At 36.2% G+C, this 19,845-nt stretch overlaps 1 protein-coding gene across 5 annotated transcripts in view; it reads right to left on the reverse strand.

Moving 5' to 3' along the window:
• The window catches only part of SLC4A4 (solute carrier family 4 member 4), a gene marked incomplete at both ends in the record, with an annotated part of 296,812 nt that overhangs the window by 187,809 nt on the left and 89,158 nt on the right, over positions 1-19,845 (reverse strand). For all 5 annotated transcript variants that reach the window (XM_084234152.1, XM_084234154.1, XM_084234151.1 and 2 more), the window contains 2 exons: positions 2,399-2,578; positions 11,811-11,971. In XM_084234152.1, the coding sequence (XP_084090278.1) occupies positions 2,399-2,578; positions 11,811-11,971 (341 nt within the window). The remainder of the gene's footprint in view (positions 1-2,398; positions 2,579-11,810; positions 11,972-19,845) is intronic.

Below are 19,845 nucleotides of genomic sequence, written 5' to 3' on the forward strand. Positions count from 1 at the left end.
AATGCTAAAGTAGCTCTACAATTTTCAATAATTAATTGCATTGCCGCTATCATCACTAAGGCTGGCAATGTCACTGATTATACTTTCCAGCCTGTGATAGAACACTAAAGTAACTTCAGTTTATCCAGGTTTTATATAGGGATATTAGACTCTAGATGTAACTATAATAGATATAAGATTCTGATTTATTAAAATAGTAACAATAGTTATGTAAGTCATTATTTTAGAAATTTATTATAAGAGCATATGAGAGTAGTTTAAAGACATTAAGTAATTGACCCCGAAATGTAAAAACTTGCAAGTTGAGGACAAGTGCCTCTAGAAAACTGATAACTTACAATAATGTACCTAAGAGGCATTTAAAATTTATTACTATAAGGTCTCTCAAAGTCAAATCTTCCCTCTAGATATTTAAAAGGAGTTAGGTAACACAAAGGCCAATAATAACATGTTTTAAAGTGCCTAGTCATATTCCATGCTTCAGGGCGAAACTTGATCAAGTGAAGAGCGGAAAAGTAAAGGAACTGCTTAACTCTTCCTGTTTGTTTTCTGCCCAGTGTATATAAAATTTCACAAGTGAAAAGGTGAATGATGAAGGAAATTTCAACATTCCTCTGAAGTACAAAGATCTACTGATAGGTTAAAAGAGTGAAATAACCAGCAATAGTAACCTATTAGTTGTATTCCTCATCCAAACATGTACTCCTAAATCATGAGATACTGGCCTCAAAGACACATCTGTTCCTAATTTCTACTCTGCCTGAACTGCCATGAAAGTAAAGTTCACACCACACTGGAAAAAGGCACCTTGCTCTGCCATTTTTATTTCTTTTCTCTGCAAATACAGCTGTATTTGAAAACAATGCACACTCTCTTATTTCTTTTACTTTATACTACCACCAATTTTCATTTTAAAATGCAATTTCATTTTCTATGAAAAAGAGGATAATAAATAAGATTTTAAAAAATCACACTTAAATTGCCATAATTTTTAAAACATGTGTTGTTTTTAAAATGAAACATTTGTGACATCAGTTATAACAAACTGTTCATTCCATAACATTCCCAGCCATTAAACCATCCTTCTCTTCAAAGATACAATTAAAAAGACAAAAACAGTGTAAACACACAAAAACCAAAACATTTCCAGTAAGCAGCAGTATTCCAGGTAATGATCAGGACCATCAAATTAGAGTGGGAATGTTCTAGTTGGAATCTTCCTGTTTTGATTGTTTTAGGTAAAGAGGATTTTAATTTTAATTATAACTTTTTTTTGCTTTTTAAAAAATTTATGGTAGCATAAGTCTCTCAATAAAATGGAACTTTTCATTGGTTCTACTTAATGACTAAACAGTCATAAGAAAATACAGTAACAGAATGGCTCAAAAATACACCAGAGTGTGTTTACTAATAGTAAGCTGCTGTCCAGCCAGTCATTAATTTTAAGACAACCCAATTTCCAGAGTGACTGCGTTAGAATTCACTTTATACAATTCACTGAGTCCAACTTTTTCTGTAACAGAATGTTTTGTTATTCTGAATGTACAGGTGAGGGTAATGAATTAGACCACTGTCTTACCTACTCATTTCTTTTAAAAGAGATTGAGGGTTGTATGGGAGATACAATTTCACCAGCCCCAATGCTTGGCAAACTCTTTGCAGCATTTTCCATACCTCATGGAAATTAACATCTCCCTTCTCAGATTGAACCCCATCATGAATTTACTTGAAACATACACATACACACAAATACAGAAGATAGCGACTTTATAGGAGACTCTAGTAAATGCAATAGACCATAAATAAGATGCAATTCCTTTCCTATTGCTAAAGGAGATTAATACTCCATTCTGAACACTTATTCTTACATCTCTCATTATCATCATGTAACAAGAACAATTTTCAGTAGTAAAAATAATATTGAGCCTTACTTGAATGATGGTTTGTTTTCAGGCTGGATACCACCTCATATACCAAGCAAATTCATCATAATACTAGATTTCAGGACATTTATCATATCTTAGTCTAACCTCCTAATTCTGACAAACCACATGTCAAAAGCGTATTCCTTGGCATACTCAAAATCTACAAGTTTGCGGATTCATATGACATATTCAGTTCTTTCATCACAGCGTTATTAGCAAACCATCTCAGTCAATCAATAGATGTATATGAAGGCAGCGAGTCAACTTGGCAGTGCTGCCTACAATAACCGCTGAACTCTTTCCAACAGGATTGCAAACCTACCCAACTGGATAAAAAGCATCATTATGAAATGGTTGTGGCATATGAACTTGAGAAAAGAAATATGATGAGGGATTTTAAGAAGACAGGACAGAGACGGAGTAAAGGTGAGTGAGCTGAGGAAGAGCGCAGCAGCCAGCTGGCCCTGCATTACCATTATCGGGGCTGGTAAACATCCGGCTTGCACTGGAGACTGTCTTCCCAATGTCAGCCAAGGAGCGAAGGTTGGACTTCTTGGTTTGATGCCGGTGCTTCCGCAGCAAGGTATAGGTCACCTTATCCTTAAGATCAGGTTTCAGTAGGCCTGTCTCAATCTGATGGTCAACTATCATCTCTGATACAGAAACAAAACGAAAACAAAAAGTGAAACTCAGTCCTCAGACCACAAATGTCATCTTGTACTCCAACTTCATGAATACCATCCTCAAATTTGGTACCAATATTTCCAACTAAAGGCACAGGGATACTGGCATATGTGAGAGTATAAAGCTTTCCAATGGTAATCATGTCTGGAGAGAATTGTCCTGTTCATTTTTTCAGTCCCCCTTAACAGTGAATTCACATTATCATGTTCTTCTATAAGTTATAGTGTAAGTCAGCAATTTAGGTTTTTTAATAAAGTAACAAAAGGTAAAATTTAAATATTTCATGTACTCCACTGTTGGTGGGAATGTATACTGATCCAGACCCTATAGAAAATAGTATGGAAGGCTCTCAAAATATTAAAAATAGACCTACCACATGATGCAGCAATCCTACTCCTAGGTATCTACCCAAATAATGTAAAAACACTAATTAGAGAGCTATATGCACTCTATGTTCATTGCAGCACTGTTTATAATAATCAAGTTATAGAAATAACCTAAGCACCCAAGGACAGATGAGTGGATTAAGAGATGTGGTATACATACAATATGAAATAACAGTCAGCTATTGAAAAAAAAAAAAACCCTCTTCCATTTGCAAGAACATGGGTGGTGCTGTAAGGGATAATTCTAAGAGAAATAAATCAGAAGGATAAAGACAAATACCAGGTGGCATCACTCATATGTGGAATATAAAGAAACAAAACAAAGAGTAAGATAAAACCAAAACATCAATTCTAGAGGAGGGTAAGGACTGGAGATCTAAGGGAAGAAGGGCCTCAATAGGCTGTGGTGGAAGACAAGGGTTCTTGGTGGTATGTGCAATGTGGTAACCTCTTCACATCTGAAGAGGTATGAATCTATACCTCAAATTCATAAATAATACTGAATATTAATGTCACAATAAAAAAGTACAATTTTTAAAAGTTTCATGTATTCTACCATAGCAGCTATGCCAGAAATAAAATTTTTTAAATAATAATGTCATTATTTTATATGCTTGCTTTTTCACAATGCACAATTTCTTCCCTCAGGTGTGATCACTTTAGTTCTCCCACCATAGAAGCACCCACAGTCCTCCATCATAGTCTACCATAGTCTCCTCACCCTGTTTTCTCCCTTCTACTATTACTCCTCTGTTCCTCCCTCTCATGGATGCCTCAGCTGTATGGTCAGCTTTCAAGGATCAGTTGAAAAGTTTGACTTCATCTGATCCTTTATTTGGTTTCTCTATATTCCACTTATAGTGAAATCATCTGGTATTTATCTTTCTCCTGGTTCACTTCATTTAGGATAATCCCTTCCAGTTCCATCCATTTTGCCACAAATGACATGAGTTTGTCATTTTTGACTGCTGAGTAGTATTCCATCGTGTGTGTGTGTGTGTGTGTGTGTGTGTGTTTACATATATATATATATATATATATATATATATATCTCACATCTTGATTCATTCATCTGTTCTGGGGCATTAGGTTGTTTCTGTCTTGGCTATTGTGAATCATGCTGCAATGAATATAAGAGTGCAGGTTTCCTTTTGAATTAGTGTTCTTATGTTCGTTAGGTAGATACCTAGGAGTAGAACTGCTGGGTCATATGGCAGGCCCATTTTCAGTCTTTTGAGGAATTTATATAATTTCATAAATACAACTAATTATGTAAAGACTTGAAGAGATTATACAAAATTAAAATAGTTACATTATTAATTTTTAAATCTTTTCTCCCAAATTCTTCCATGAAGCTATATTTTCTATATAATAAAGTAGGGAAAACAACAACTTTCCCATGTTAGGTTCTATAAATACCAATTAATTCCATGAATTGAACATTGAACTATGAAATTATGCCTTAGACTTTTCTAAGAAGAATGTTTATTTTTCTTGTTTAGATCCAACTAAAATGTTAGTTATTTTAAAATATAACCTGAACAGAACCTTCTCCAAAGCTTTCATATTTTAGTTTTACTACAAAAAAAGGGTAAAATTTCTATTAGCTCTTTATTTAGAAAAGTTTCAATAGAAAAGATGACTGTTTTATAGAATTTGATCCCTAGGTGGTTCTGCTAAAGGCAAAGTTTATTCTAGTAGAAAGCAACAAGGCCCCTTTCTCACAAATCAGCATGTCAGCACAATGGCATAAATGTGGCTTAGTGTATCCTACTCTGTTACATCACGGGTCGCCATTTCCTTTGTTCAGAGTAGGTTGGGCTCAGGTCAAAATATCACAGAATCTGTGCAAGATAAGCAATGGTAGGAAAAGACCTCACTGTACGCAGGTACTATTTCTGTCCCTGCACAGTGGCTCCCATGCCTACTTTGTCAGGTACATGGGTGCATGTAGTACCCTTCAATATTTTCCCTTTAGGTAAACGTCTCAGTACACAAAAGTGGATAAAAGAATAAAAGCTCATTTCCCCCAAAAAAATCTAACAAGAAAATTGATGGGGACTGGTAGGATAACACCATCTCCCAAGCATTCTTATTTCTTTGCAGCAAGAAGTTATAGGTGCTCAAGGGACTTTGATTGGGCCTAACCACATCACTCAGAAGTCCATCTTTATAACAAGCATGCACAGAAGTGGCTTTATAGTCCATAGCTGAAAACTGATGGTGCAGTGAACAATGAACTATTTGGGAGTCAAGCAGAGGATAAATCCAGGATTTCCATCACAAGTCTTACACAGATGTCATAAATGTCACATAACCCAGGGCCCTTTGGTAAAGCAGTAAGAGCTTCTCCCAAAAGCAAGTTTGGTTTTAGAGTGGCCTTTAGTTCTGAGTATTTTTAACCACAAAAACCCTCGTCAGAAAAGCTCTCAGAACTGATCTTCTAATTACAATTAACTCTGTTCTACAGTAAAATAATTGGGTGCTACAGAACTCAACCCCACTACTCTCCCCTTTAAGTCTTATTCAGTGTGGAAAGTCCATTTTACAGAAGAACCACAAAAATAAATAAACAGCCCCAGCATATCTGCTGTAAGTGTTATCAAACTCCTACTCTAATTCCAGGTTTGTGGATTAAAGCATTTCTTATCTCCCTCTGGCAAAGCCTCTCTCTATCTTGCCCTCCCTTATAATCTCAGGCCAATCCATACATATGCACAGCTTGCCCTCTGTTACTAATGCCTGGAAATCACCAGTTAGAACAGGTTAAAACATCTGTGTGTCTTATGCCCTTCATTAAGAGTCCATAAAATGGTGCACATTACAAAGATATCTTTAAGCATAAACTACAAAACCTTTCAAGGAGAGTGGGGGCAATAACACTTCACAGCTACACTAGAATTAAGCCTTCAGTGTTCAAGATCCCACGGTTACTACCAGTTGGGAGAGAATGTGCCACCTCTAGAGGATACAGAGCTGAAAGCAATCTCAGGGATCATCAAGTTCACCCTCCTGTTACACAGAAGAAAACAGGGGGCACCAGAGGCAACTTGCTGGTAGACGGAGCATCGGTAGAGGCCAAAACTCCAAGTAAAACCAGGTTTTCTGACTCACAGTTAGGATCTTTTTCCATATCACATAGTATTTTTACTTAAAAAAAAGTTTTTAACTAAAAACAAATGTTGACAGATGCAGATCTTCTGGAAACTGGGAGAAATACAGTTGTGAAGCTGAAAATGGCTAAAGGTGATGAATTCAGACTAAGATCCTTAAAAAATATTAAGGTTCAAATATATTCAACTTCAAGACTAACAGAATATTTAAATTTTCTACAAATATAACCAATTATGAGATACTGGTTAACCTATCAAAGCAGCAAAATTAAAAAACTCAATAATGCTAGAGCTGTGTGGAATAGGCTATCTTGCATACTGCTGGTGGCAGGTATAACTAGTACAAGAAAGACATTTGGCAAATACAAGTTCAAGTCCTTTGACTCTTTCCTTATTAGACACCTAAACAAGAAAATAAGCAAGTTCACAAGTTAAAAGTATTCACTTTTCTTTACAATCAAATGTGGAATGCAAGTTAAATCCCCAATATTTTCTTATTAAACATTTTGCAACCATTAAAATGATGTTTATATTTTTTTAAAGATTTATTTATTCATGTATACAAGAACCAGGGTATAGGCCAGAGGCACAGGAGGGCGAGAGAATTCACTAGAGACAGAGCAGGGAACAGAACAGGCAGACTGAAATACACTGCTGAGAGAAGCAGTGGGCGAGACAGGAGAGGTCTGCCATGTCATGTGGGTATCTCACCGGCCAGCTGGAATCGAACCCACACTGCAGAGACTGCGGACAGCTTCACCACACTGTGCTCAACTGCCCACGCCACCAGGAGAGGCCCAGAATGATATTTATATTTATATTTAATGACATGGAAAGATTCTGTATTTTTAAGTTATAAAGGGAAGATGAATATACTGAAGGATAATCCCATTTTATAAAATAAATTACCTGTGTATACTCAGAGGTATACAGAAAAATTGCTGGAGGATAACTCTGAAAGATTACATTAGTAGGTATTTTGATTTGGGGGTGTTATATTTTTCTGGATTATTTTTAAATGAACATATATATTGGGCTGGTGATAAAAAAAAATAAGCATATCACCATTTTGAAAATATAAAGGTGTAAAAAGCAAGAAACAACATGACTAACACATCTGCCAACATGCACAACTCAGGAATGCCTTTAAATAAAAAAATGAGAACTCCAAAAATAGAGCGACATTTTCCTAATCCATTTTCAACATAATAAAATACCTGAAATGACTTATAACTATTTTTTAACTGAGGGGAGGAGGATAAGTTCCATGTACCTGGTGTCATATGCGACTGACACTTTAAATGTAGAATTATAATGATGACTGCAGTAATAAAGGTATTAAAGTAATTCAAGAAGGGCCTCCCCAATGGCACAGCAGTTGAGCGCTGGGTTGCAAAGCTGCCCGCAGCCTCTGCACTGCTGGTTCGATCCCTGGCCGCCAGACGAGGGTCCCACATGGCGCGCAGACCTCTCCTGCCGCCCGCTGCTCCCCTCAGCAGTGTACTTCATCAGTCTGCCTGTTCTGCGCTCTGCTCTAGCTCTGGTGAATTCTCTCACCCTACCATGCTTCTGACTGTACCCAGTGCTTGTATAAATAAATAAATAAATCTTAAAAAAAAAAAATCCAGGAAAATGATGTCATATCCTTTATAATAGTTCACGTTCTTTTTTTCTTGTATTACTTTTTGAGGTAACATTGGTTTACACTATATATGATTCAGAAGTACATGTTCACACGTCTTAAGATGAATGTTACCTCACCACACCCACTACCAAGCGCCCTTAGTCCACCACAGTCCACTGGACTCCCCCCACTTTGTACCTGTGCCCTCCCCATCCCCCTCCATTATCCCTCAATTCTACAATCAGATTTCTAGGGTTCATTTTGCTCTGTTTTGTCCTTTTGTTTTTTTTCCCTCTATATTTCATATACTAGTGAAATCATGTGTCATTTGTCTCTCTCATTCTTCTTTTATTTACTTATTGCTGGCATTAAGAAGTAATTCATGAAGAAAACAAATAGACGTGCTGAATACTAAAATTAGTTTGAATTGTTTATATAAATGTGAGAAGAAACACCTGCTAACCAGCTGCCTAGGGCTGGGTGACTGCAAGCTCCACACCTCTGCACCTGCACGGGGGAAACCGCTCAGAGGCAGCGCTGAGAAGGAGCAGCAGATGGACTGCAAGGAAGGATAGAAATCATGCTACTGTTTGTTTGATATAAACACTTGCACTTGCTATTATTTCTTTATCTTCTCACCTATTGAGATAAAATTGAGCTGGAGGGAAGAAGTATCTGAAGACTTAGTGGCACATATTTTTCAACAATGAATTATCAGCACAATTCAGGACAAAACAACTTTACTTCATCTTCTGCCAGGAAAGGACTTTTGATAACCAAATAATGACAGTAACTTTTCAAGTTGCCACAGCATCTCTGTCATTTAGAAAGAAATAAGGATTTTATTTTCATATTTTTTAACTCTCTGTAAGGTTTGAGTTCTTTCAGAGGATTTTTAAATATTTCTTTTCAGACAGTTACAATCTTCCAAACACTTCTACAAATTCATTCCCTTATTTTTCCTTCTTTGTCTTGCTGTGATGTGTTATTTGCCTCTGAGTTGTTTTCTTGTATTATCAACTCCAGAATGACAGCGCTGGCTTTTTGCATGCTCGCCATGGAGTCCAGAGAGCAAACATCACTAACTGATACCATAAAGTGACCTGGTGGTGTCTAATTTGAAAATTTAAAGACAATTTTTTTAAGTCAATGCATGGAGGTCAGGGGGAAACGTCCACAGTCAATAATAAAAAGTAATAGAAAGTTTGAGAATGTAAATTACTTGATGGACCCTTCTTAAATAAGGTAAATACAGGGTCTTTCTCCTTAGCCATTGGCTAAGAGGCTCCAATGTAATGTAAAACTGTTTTCTACTTCATGGAAAGGGTCCACTAGTTGTTGAGGACCAGAAACTCCTGAAAATGTCACTTGTCAGTGCTAAAGAGTCCAAAGACAGATTAAAGAAAATCCCAAGGACATGATTCAACTATAAGTTTAATCGCCCTTGTTAACCAGTTTCAGTACAGAAAAGACACTGGTAAGTTGCTCCTGTTTTATCTACACGCCTTATGCACTCTCTCCTCCTGCTCATAAAGTCCTATCATCTCTCTTCCTGGCTCAGTCCATATTCAGGCCTCCACAAAGTGACATGTAGAAAAATCTGGATAAACTAATTTATACTTAGGTAAGCATGTAAGTACATAACAATTACACCTCATTTAATTCTCCCCGGAGAAGTCCACCTTTATCCTGATTTTACAGATGAGGAAACCAGACTCCTAAGCAATTAATTAACTTGCCTTGCCCCTGGTCACACTGTAGAAACAGACTAACTCACACAACTTTAATCCACCATTCTTTCTATCGCACTGTTGTGCATCTCATGGAATTAGTGCATGACCTCTGCCAGATACAATGCACATTTTATAGAAGGCAAACTTTGGACTCAATTAAATGAATCCCAAATCAATGAAATTTCAGGCAGTACAATGTTCTGCAGCAAGTAGGACTTCTTTTTTTTAAATAAGGGAACTTTTCTAGTGACTCTTAAACACATACTCTACCCCTATACTTTGCCTAGTTACAATTTAATCACCATTCTGCCCTGCATTTATGTACTTGTAGGCTTATTTTTCAACTTCTCTAATTTCAGACATCTTTGCTCCAAGTTATTCCTTAAAGTTAAAATAAAGAAATTTTCTCATTCAAAACTGGACTGACTTTTGCTAATCATGATAGTTTTCTGGATAAAGCTCTTTCTTGCCACATTTAAAAAATTTTAAAAAATAGCAAATAGCAAATATCTCCTCAAATAGCAAATATCCATTTTTGACCCTCACCTGCCTTGTCTAATGTGAAAAATTCTACGTAGAACAGCATTTCCTACATTACCTTATATTTACTTAGGTGGCTATGGTTTTGTAATTTATCCCATTTATACAGTGGTAGATTTGCAAACATAATACCAGGGCCTAGAACAGTATCTGAAACACTGCAGAAGCTCACACACCACTGCTGAATAAATGCACCAACTGATTAATTCTGTCCACCCAGCATCTTTACTTTAAGTCTTTCTCCCTTCACCACTTGCACCTTAAATACCTCATATGCATGAAAAGTGTGGGACTCCTTTGCAAATCTAACTAACAAGCTCTCTGGAGGAGAACTGAATACATAAATGTCAGCTAGACATGTCTCACTTTTTTTCTTCCAATACAAGTGTCACTCTCTTCCCATTGTCTATAAAGACACAGATGCAATCAACAAGTCTCTTGCCTCTAGATAGTCAAAGCAATTTTACAGTAAGTGTGAAATTACACAGGAACTTTCCCATTCGTCACTTTCTCAGGGTCATAATGCACATCCTCTGATGATTCATTTAGAACACCTGGTCACCCAGTCATGGAGTTGCAAAGGAATAACAAGTAGACTTCCTCCACCTCTTTTTGAAGGAAACACAATCTTCAGCACACCTAGATCTAAAATTTATAAAGCAGCTTTGGCCAGGCTCTTGCAAGAAAACTAAAACCATTACTACAGTTTGAAATGTAGTGACATATGCCCAAGTTGTTCAACATCCAATGCGTACAACACTAACACACCTTTTGGCAAAAGATGCCAAAGTTGCTCTGCCCAGTCACGCTCAGTGACTCGCCAGCTGTTGTATAGTCACTAACCCGTAAGAGTCTGCTGGCTCCTTGCCCCACACAACCTTTCTCTACACACAACCAAAGAAGCTTGATTTCCAACAAAAATCAGAGTCAACTCGAGAGCTAGCCTGTTTTCCTTCTTGCAGAGGACTCACATATCATTGTGGAGGTGACAAAACTCAGGCTCAGAGAAACTCAGTGCAATGTCTAAGGCTGAAGCGTTAGAGGAATCTAGTATTCAGACTGCCAGTTCAGTATCACAAGGATGATAGGGCTGGGATGATGGGATTTCTATTCAAAATATTAATCTTAAACTAGTAAGTGGAGGAAGTGGATGCAAATCCCTACATACACAATATGATCCCAACTATAATTTAAAAAATAAATAAAAATAAAACTTAAAAATATGTTTGAGAAACAAAACTGGATAGAAATGGAAATAACAAAAAAAATTTTAAGATTTAATTATTAATTTATTTATTTGTATTTATTTATTTATACAAGCACTAGGTACAAACAGAAGCGCGGGAGGGTGAGAGAATTCACCAGAGCCAGAGCAGGGAGCAGAACATTGAAGTACACTGCTGTGGGGAGCAGCGGGCGGCAGGAGAGGTCTGCGCGCCATGTGGGACCCTCCTCCGGTAGCTGGAGAGCAGCCGGGGATCGAACCGGCTCTGCCGAGGCTGCGGGCAGCCTCGCAACCCAGCGCTCAACCACTGCGCCACCGGGGTGGCCCTAACAAAAAATTTTAACAACAGTTATGACCAGATGAGATATGATGACTGATTTTTTTTTAATTTTGATTTCTCAATATTTGCTTTTTCCAAATTTTCTGCAAGGATTTATACTAGTTTTATAATATAAAACAGAGATTACATGTTATATAATCTTCTGCTCTGCTTACAGCAGAAGTCATCTATGTTGACGGTGACTAGCAAATAGGCAGGTAATGCTGAGAAAATGAGAGGAACTTAAAACAACATACTTACCCACCAACTGGGGGAGAGAAGAAGCCTCCCTGTCAAGCATGATGGATCCTTTCTCCATGCATGTTCTCAGCTCAAATAAGCTGTGAAGGGACAACGTAGCCACATGGGGCTTACTCCATCTCTCTCCACCCTGTTCCACTTTTTCTTCAAACTTAATCCACCTAGGAACATAAGATCAGTGAATAGCAATTAAAAGTTCCTAACCGCCTCTGGAAATAGCAACATCAACCCCTCTATCTCCACCCCCTCCACTTCTAAAATGTCTCCTTTGTGGAGTCTTAAAAGCTTATTATATCATTAATTACATTACCTTTATAAATATACCAAACAGTCACTAGACTTCTCCTTTCTCGTGTTAGAGAGAAAGAAAACAAGCTAAAAGGAGCCAAACCATCCTTGGCTTTATCTCTGTCTATATGTAATCCTGAATCTTAAGAATGATTATTTAACTACATTTTTTAAATAAGGTAGGAAAAAAGTGTACATTTCAAAATTCTCCATGTGGGTAGATGTACATGTATAAAAATACCCATCACTGTGAAAATTCTGTTGTGACTTCACAAGGCAAGTTTATATAAGGTAAAATTCTGTTATGAACCAATATTTATTTTATATATTATAAAACACGATGTGTTAAGTGGCCAGATGAATATAAAATCCCCCCTTATGCCTAAAGAGGGCCAGTATGTGTTGCTGTGTCTTACTTTAATATCTATTTCTTAGCTGACACATGTTCCCCTCTCATGGAGATTCTAATAGAAGCTTTACCCTTCAAGTCTGGCTCCACATGTGTTTAAAAATACACACGCTCAGTGAACACATCTATTCTGATCCCAGCAGAACTCCTATTACCCTTAGCAATGGAACAAACAACACTCCTTCAAAGCTTCATCTTTCCAAGACTTTCAGACATTTTGATAACTTAGCAAGACACAGCAATAAAAAAAAGGTTTAATGGAAATGAGAGCAAAAACAATCTTTCAAATGACAGTCTTTCTATCCAACTTATTACACAGAGAATCTTTCTAAACACAAGTATCATTTTGCTATTCTTCATGACCCAAAGAAAAAATGCTTTCTTATCTCACTTCAAACCTTCCGAAAGATATTGAAAAAGAGGGGGTTAAAATTTGTTTTTCTACATTCTTCACCCAAAGGTTTAATGATTGAAAAATGTTTTCCTAGAAAAAGCTAAACACTCACCTAACTCACTAAAGATGAGAACAAAGGGCACAGATCAGAGGAAGTTCTACATAAGGTATTATTTATAGACTGCTCACCGCCCCCAGAGGAGGGAAAAAAAACACATTAGTGGATCCAGAATTGAAAATAGATCAAGAGATCAGCCACAGTGTCAAGGAAAATTTAGAATTTTAATCAAGCCCAACACTCAAGTGATTCAGAAGTAGTTCAGTCATATCCAAAGACTCTTGCTCCACGCGCCACTCAGGAAGCCACAGTGGGCAGGAATCACCCCCATGTCAATAGTAACCTAGTCCCCACCTCACTCTCAATTCTAAGACCCTCCTCCTTTCCCCTGGATCCCAAAAAATGTAGACAGTGGACATTTTTACATTTTCTTCACAAATTAAAAAGCCACCAACAACAAAGTTCTAAAACTTCAGAACCGAACCTTGTTTATTTCTACAAAAATAGTTGCAAAGCCTTCCAAGAAAGAATGAAAGACCCTTAAATTCTTGTGAGTGGGCTTGTGTGTATAATTGTGTAAATAAGCAGTTCTTCACCAGTGCTAAAGTAGCCTATTAGAATCACAGAAATAGAAGGAAGTGGCAGAAAAATTCTAATTTTACATTAGCCCCTCACAGAATGATATGGATTTGCAAAAATAAAAGGTAGAGTTATTTTAAAGTAAATATTTTATGGAGTATACTACATTGAGTAACATTAGGCATATTATCTTTCCAAGCTTGCTCACAAAATCTCTAACCCCATTTTTTGGTAAGAGGTATATGAATCACATTTACATTTGACATCATAATTTGTTATTCAAGATAAAGACTCTAAAAGACTCCACAATATATGAAATACAGGGTTATATATAATGAGGTTACTTATAAAGAGTATAGTGACTCCTTTTTTTATTCCTGTAAGTATTCTTATTAGCCAAGGGACAGTATCCGTAGTTAAATAATTTTAACCCAGGATAAATGACAAGGAATTCAGTAAAGGGGAGTGTTTTATACAGCTTTCATTTCCCTCTTACTAAATGAGTTCCCCCTCCTATCTAGTACCATAAATCTGTATTGCCAAATGCATGTCTTAAAAGAAAACCAAGTCACACTTAGATACAGTATGTAACTGTGACTCATCTGCCATCATCCTCAACTGCCCAAACCACTGAAGTTTAACAAGATTTTCTTTTTCAAAACAAGAGAGCAAAACTACTTCATTCTTTTGTGGCCAACATATTATCTGATTCCTCTCCAAGTTTATATTGTAGGCAATCTGACTAGACATAAATACAACTCTGAATACTTAAAAATAAGTTTTTAAAAGACAATAAAAAATCATAAATCCCAGCTACCTTAGATTTATGGAATAGCATTCTCCTGGAATACATCATCCTTTAGGTCACGATATAACTATAAAGGAATGTAAACATGAAGTCTCAAAAATAACCATTTCCTTAGAATCTCTATTCTGAAGGGTTACATACTATTCCATAGTTCAGCTTAGTGTCTATTTTATTTTAAATTCAGTAAATATTTAATGTTGTGATGTCATGGCAGAGCTAACAGGATCATGGGTAACTTGTCTATTTTAGCACATTGTTTTCAGGTAGTTTTATGGTTGAAATTTGCTATGTCTATCCTCCTCACATATCAAGGACAAATTTGAAAAAAAAATCTGAAAACTACTCAATTCAAATCACAACCCATTAAAGAAAAGGCTAAGGCAATGGTACCAAAGTTCAGTCTATGTGAGTGCCAATGAATTTGTAAAGGTGCTTTAGAAGTGTGTAATTACATTGTTTAAAAAAAAAAAAACAGGCATTTTTACTGTAAAATGTGATAAAAGCCACTATCTACCCTTCATAATAACTATGAGTAATCATATATTTGCAATAAGTTTCCTATTTTTCCTTTTGTCTTGGCACTTGACATGTTACAGGAAAATTAAATTCAGAAGTTGACTTTTTAAATGCTTGCAATTACAAAACTGTTGTAACCTTGGAGGAGGAGTTTATTAGGTGAAGTTTATTTATTCCAAGGTCTTAGAAGAATGATAAAGTACATTGCATTTTTACACACTTTGAGTGACTGCCAACCAAACAGATTTCACTCAATGTTGAAGAAATAGAAGGCCCACTGGGAATCACTGAATTTTGCAATTTTCCAATCATATGATTAAAAATAATTAAGACAAGACAAGACTTCTAACTTAAAACATGCCAGATTTATGGTGGAAAATAGACATGATCTTTGCACTAGAATATAATCCAACTACATAAGCAATTAAAATCAATTTCTTGCTAACTAATAAGTGCCTTGTCACACATAAAAAGATGCCAATGCTAGTATGTCTCTGGAATAAATGATGTTTTTAAGAATTCTGAAATTTCCAGATCAACTGAAAATTATTGCAAAACAGTACATGTAACTACATATAATTACATAGATGATTAAATTCCTTTTCCTTCAGCCTCTTTCTCCCAGAAAAAATAAAGTTGGTCTGAGATGGAATGTTCCATAGTAATCCATTAGAGGAAAGAGAGATGTCAGTGTAGATTGGGAAGTGTGCGGTCTCTCTCCAAACTCCCTGGAGTAAGTGCACATGTCTGTGTTTGATGACGTGCCTTGAATTTACATTCTCCAGAGGTAGGTCAGGTCAATCAGCTGAGCAGACACAAGTGGGTGTTTGACCTTCTGTCCCATTAGAGGTGAAACAGCAATACCCTTTTCCTTTGTTGGCTTGTTAATGTTGAAACTTGTAGCAATTTTCCTTTTTATTCAGGTTTGGCAGTGCAATTTGTATTACATTGAAGGAATGATCTTTATAAAGCAGTGAAATTCATCATTACCAGTCTGAATATTTGCTGAAGAAAAACTGAAAGTCAAACCAACATTTTTTGCAGAGATATCATTGACTCAAATAAAGGGCTTAGGGAGAAAAAGAGGATAGTGATAGTAACTCCTTTTTGGCCTTAGGCTACCACCAAAGTTGGATCATGAATTATTCTAGCAGTTTATTTCATGAACACATTAGTACTGCCTAATCACCTACACGTTCTGAATTAGGAGTATATGCTTCTTCACTAATCATAAATATACTATTCTAATTGCTACATTGTAGAATGTAACAGTTGAGTGACTGATACTCAGCACTCTAAAAAGAAAAAAGTATTCTCTGCCCTTCCACTGGTCATGTACATTTCCCAGACCTGATCACTCTACCCTTTGCACAGTTTTCAACCTGTGCTCTATGTTGAAAGAGCTTGAATTTCCACAAAGTTCTAGTTTAAAAAAGAAAAATAGGAAGAACAGAGAAAAGATGCCAGGAAAGGCAATATAAAGACTCTAGTTTTACATGACCACTGGGCTTTCTAAGATTTAAATTGAGATCTTTTTCCTACTACTGAGACCATTCGCTTTATTATTTGAGACACAGAGCTAACTGAACTTTCTGAAGTAGAACTAAGACTTCCGTAATGCAGACTCCATGTTGAATATTCTTGGTCAAATCAACTGAAAAGTTTCATCAAAAGGAAAGCATTAAAAGGGATAGGACTGTGTTGACGGGCAAGGAGAAAGTGTGCTTTACAGAGGAGACTAGATTAAATTGAAGAAGTCCAGGGGGTTAGTTATCTGGAAATAAATTGTCATGTTGAGTTTTCACAGAAAATTCGCATTTTATAAGTCAGACAGAAAAAATTCATGCCACGTTTTTATATATAAAATGAGTCCCTTTTAAGCACTGAACTTTTATTACTACGGTAGATTTGAGAGCTTTTAATGGGAAAGATAAAACCCTATCATGTCTGGAATCTAGACATCATAAATGACAGTCAGAAATTACTACAAAAACATTTGGAAACAGACTATGTTGCAGGAAGTAAAAATTACTGAAAAGCTGAATCATTTCTGGAGTAGCAATCTCCTCCAAACCTCCAAACGTGACTTAGACTAGCAAGCTAAAAAGTCAAGCTTCTATTTGTCTGCTCATTCATTCTATTAACACATTTCTTGATTGAGACATGTGTGTGATGGAATATATTGGTAAATAAAACAACCAAAAATTCCTTTCCTCATGGAACTTAAATTTTATTGGGAAGAGAGAAAACTTGATATATAAAATGCTACAGGTAATAAGCAGAAAGGACAAAAATAGTGATTGAGTATTCAGGGAAGGTTTAAATTTTAGCCACAAAAAAGGTAATATTGAAATAAGGACCTGAAGAGGGTGAGAAAATGAACCATAGATATAACCGTGAGGATGAGACAAGGAGATTATTTCAGACAGAGCAAACAGCAAGAGCAAAGTCCCTGACAGGAAAATGGCCATGATACTTAAGCAGAGCAAACAAGGTAGAGAGTGGGAGAAGAAGTCAAAGAGATCATGGTGGAGAGTGCATGAGGGCATTAAGGGCAGGTACAGGGAGTGGACTTATTAGGATGCATTTGCATTAATCTAGACGAAAAGTGATGGTAGCTTGGACCAGGGTTATGGCAGGACTTAAAGTGAGAGGTGATAAGATTTGGAGTATTTGATTATCTTTGAGAGCAAAACAGAAAAGGTTTGCCAATACTAGGTAAGTGGTATAAAGAAAGAGGGAAGTCAAGGAAGGCTACAATGTTTCTGGCTTGAACCACCAGAAAAATGGAGTTCTTTGTGGTGGGAACTCTTTAGGAAGAACAGAGCTGAGTGGGTAGACCAGATGCCTAGTTTTAGACATGCTATTCTGTGATGTCTATTAGCTGTCTGAGTGCTTTTTTCCTATCAAATAAGGAAGGAAGTCTAGGCCAGAAACTAAATGCAGAAGGCATCAGAATAATGACGATTTGGTTCACAATTTCAAACATAGGAACTCTTTTGAACTTTATCAGTGGTGTGCTATGTACCTTGGGTCTGTCCTTTGGTTGTCTGTTAGCCATAATGAGAGAAACTGTCACAAAAGTCCAACTTTGGTCAAGTAGTATTTCTAAGAAAGTATTATATTTAGAACAGTTCTTTCTGAGGCAATCCATTCTCAACTAGTTATACTCAACAAATGTTATTAAGCACTTAATATAGACCAGGCACTGTGAAGCCCTAGGAATACACAAGACAGATATGGAGGTCCCTGCCTTCAGACAGATTTGTGTAATGAGGAAGACAAAATGAAAATAATATCATATATACTGTCAATTAATAGCGATTGTGACAAACCTATTTGGGAGAAGTAATACAGTATAAGCTATTTGTGAGTACGCTTCTTCCTGGACAGCTTTCCCCAGCACATGGAGGACTCCCGCCACACTCCCTCTCTCCAGTAGTACAGTAACTCAGGAGACTGATAATATCATCAAAACTGAAACATGTGCTCACAGGGAAATAGTCTCTAAGGATGGTAAAGTAAATAAGACCATCCTAATCTTTAAAAAACTTAAATGAAAACACAATGTCCATTTCATTCACCATTGAATTACCTCCACAATGAAACTGGTCACTCCATACTTCTGGGACTAGGGATGATCTAAAATGAAGTGTAGTCTGCATTTGATTAAAAATAGAAAGCAAAGCTAGATATGAATTCTAATCTATGATAGGTAGTCACATAGAATTTCAAGATGAAAATAAATAAGAGTGGGGCTTTTAGTCACAGCTGACAATACCAAAATACACACAGGAATGGAATTTTAATGCTACAAAATACGCTGATGTTAGAGAGAAGGCAAGCTAATACACTCTTATTTGACAGAAAACTCAAGTTAAGGAAGACTCTATTACTTGCCAAAGTTAAACAGTTAGCTTGAGCAAAGTCAAAACTAGATGAAAATCTTCCCAACATTTAATTCAGGTTGCCCCAGTACAATTCTCATCTGTTTATTCTTTTTGTTTATTTTTATTCGATTTAGAGAAGGAAAATAAAATGGAAATAGATGTGAGAGTTTTCACTTTCACAGTTATCTTTTGGAGGATTTTCATGAACTAAAAGTGTACTTTATAGAGGGACTGAGATACGATCACACAATGGCACAGTAAGATCCTAAAGGGCAAGATTGGAAAGTTTTAAGAGGGAGCATTAGAGATGGAAGAGGTGCTACAGAAAGTTTTTAATTAGGAGAAAATATCAATGAGATATGAAACAGAAGAAATAAAACAAACATGCCCACACTAGGTGTCTGAATATTGCAAGGAAAATAAGCCAGCAAATGGAAAACAAAATACTTAAAGATTAGGTCTCTTAATGCTGCTGTGAAAGAATTAAAATCTAATGAATTTTTTTTCTGAACACAGTTAAATATGAAATCATCTACAAAGGTTCTACAAAACTTTTTTCCCCTTACTAATCAATATTAAGGCAGGTATTTACACAAGGCTACCTACACATTCTTGAAGGTTAAAAGCCTCACTGTCATCAAGTGAATTAATTTAAGCTTCTCCTAAATGCTTAAAGAAATTCAACAGAACTTACTACTGTGGGTATAATAAATCCATAAACCTATAAAGCATAAATCTGATAACCAAACAAAACCTATTAAATAATCCAATTAACTTGATGAGCGTTTCATTACATTGTAACGTAACAAGCTCCAGAAAATAAAGGTTCATTTTTTAACTCTTAAAAGAGCCCCTCATCCAGAAAAGAAAGACCATTGAGTTATTGCTTCTTTTTAGATCCTCTTCTCTTACTGATCATAGACAAAAATAATAATCATTTCATTCTGACTCCAGAATGACTTATCTGGAACTGGAACATCAGACAAGAGATATGGGAAAGACTTTAATCTACCTTTGCTTTATTTTCCTTAAGCCCAATGCTGGAATGATTTGGTTTGCCTTATTTATCAAATTGTAATATATTATATTGAAC

Source organism: Talpa europaea (assembly GCF_964194135.1).
Source record: "Talpa europaea genome assembly, chromosome: 5".
Classification (NCBI taxonomy): domain Eukaryota; kingdom Metazoa; phylum Chordata; class Mammalia; order Eulipotyphla; family Talpidae; genus Talpa; species Talpa europaea.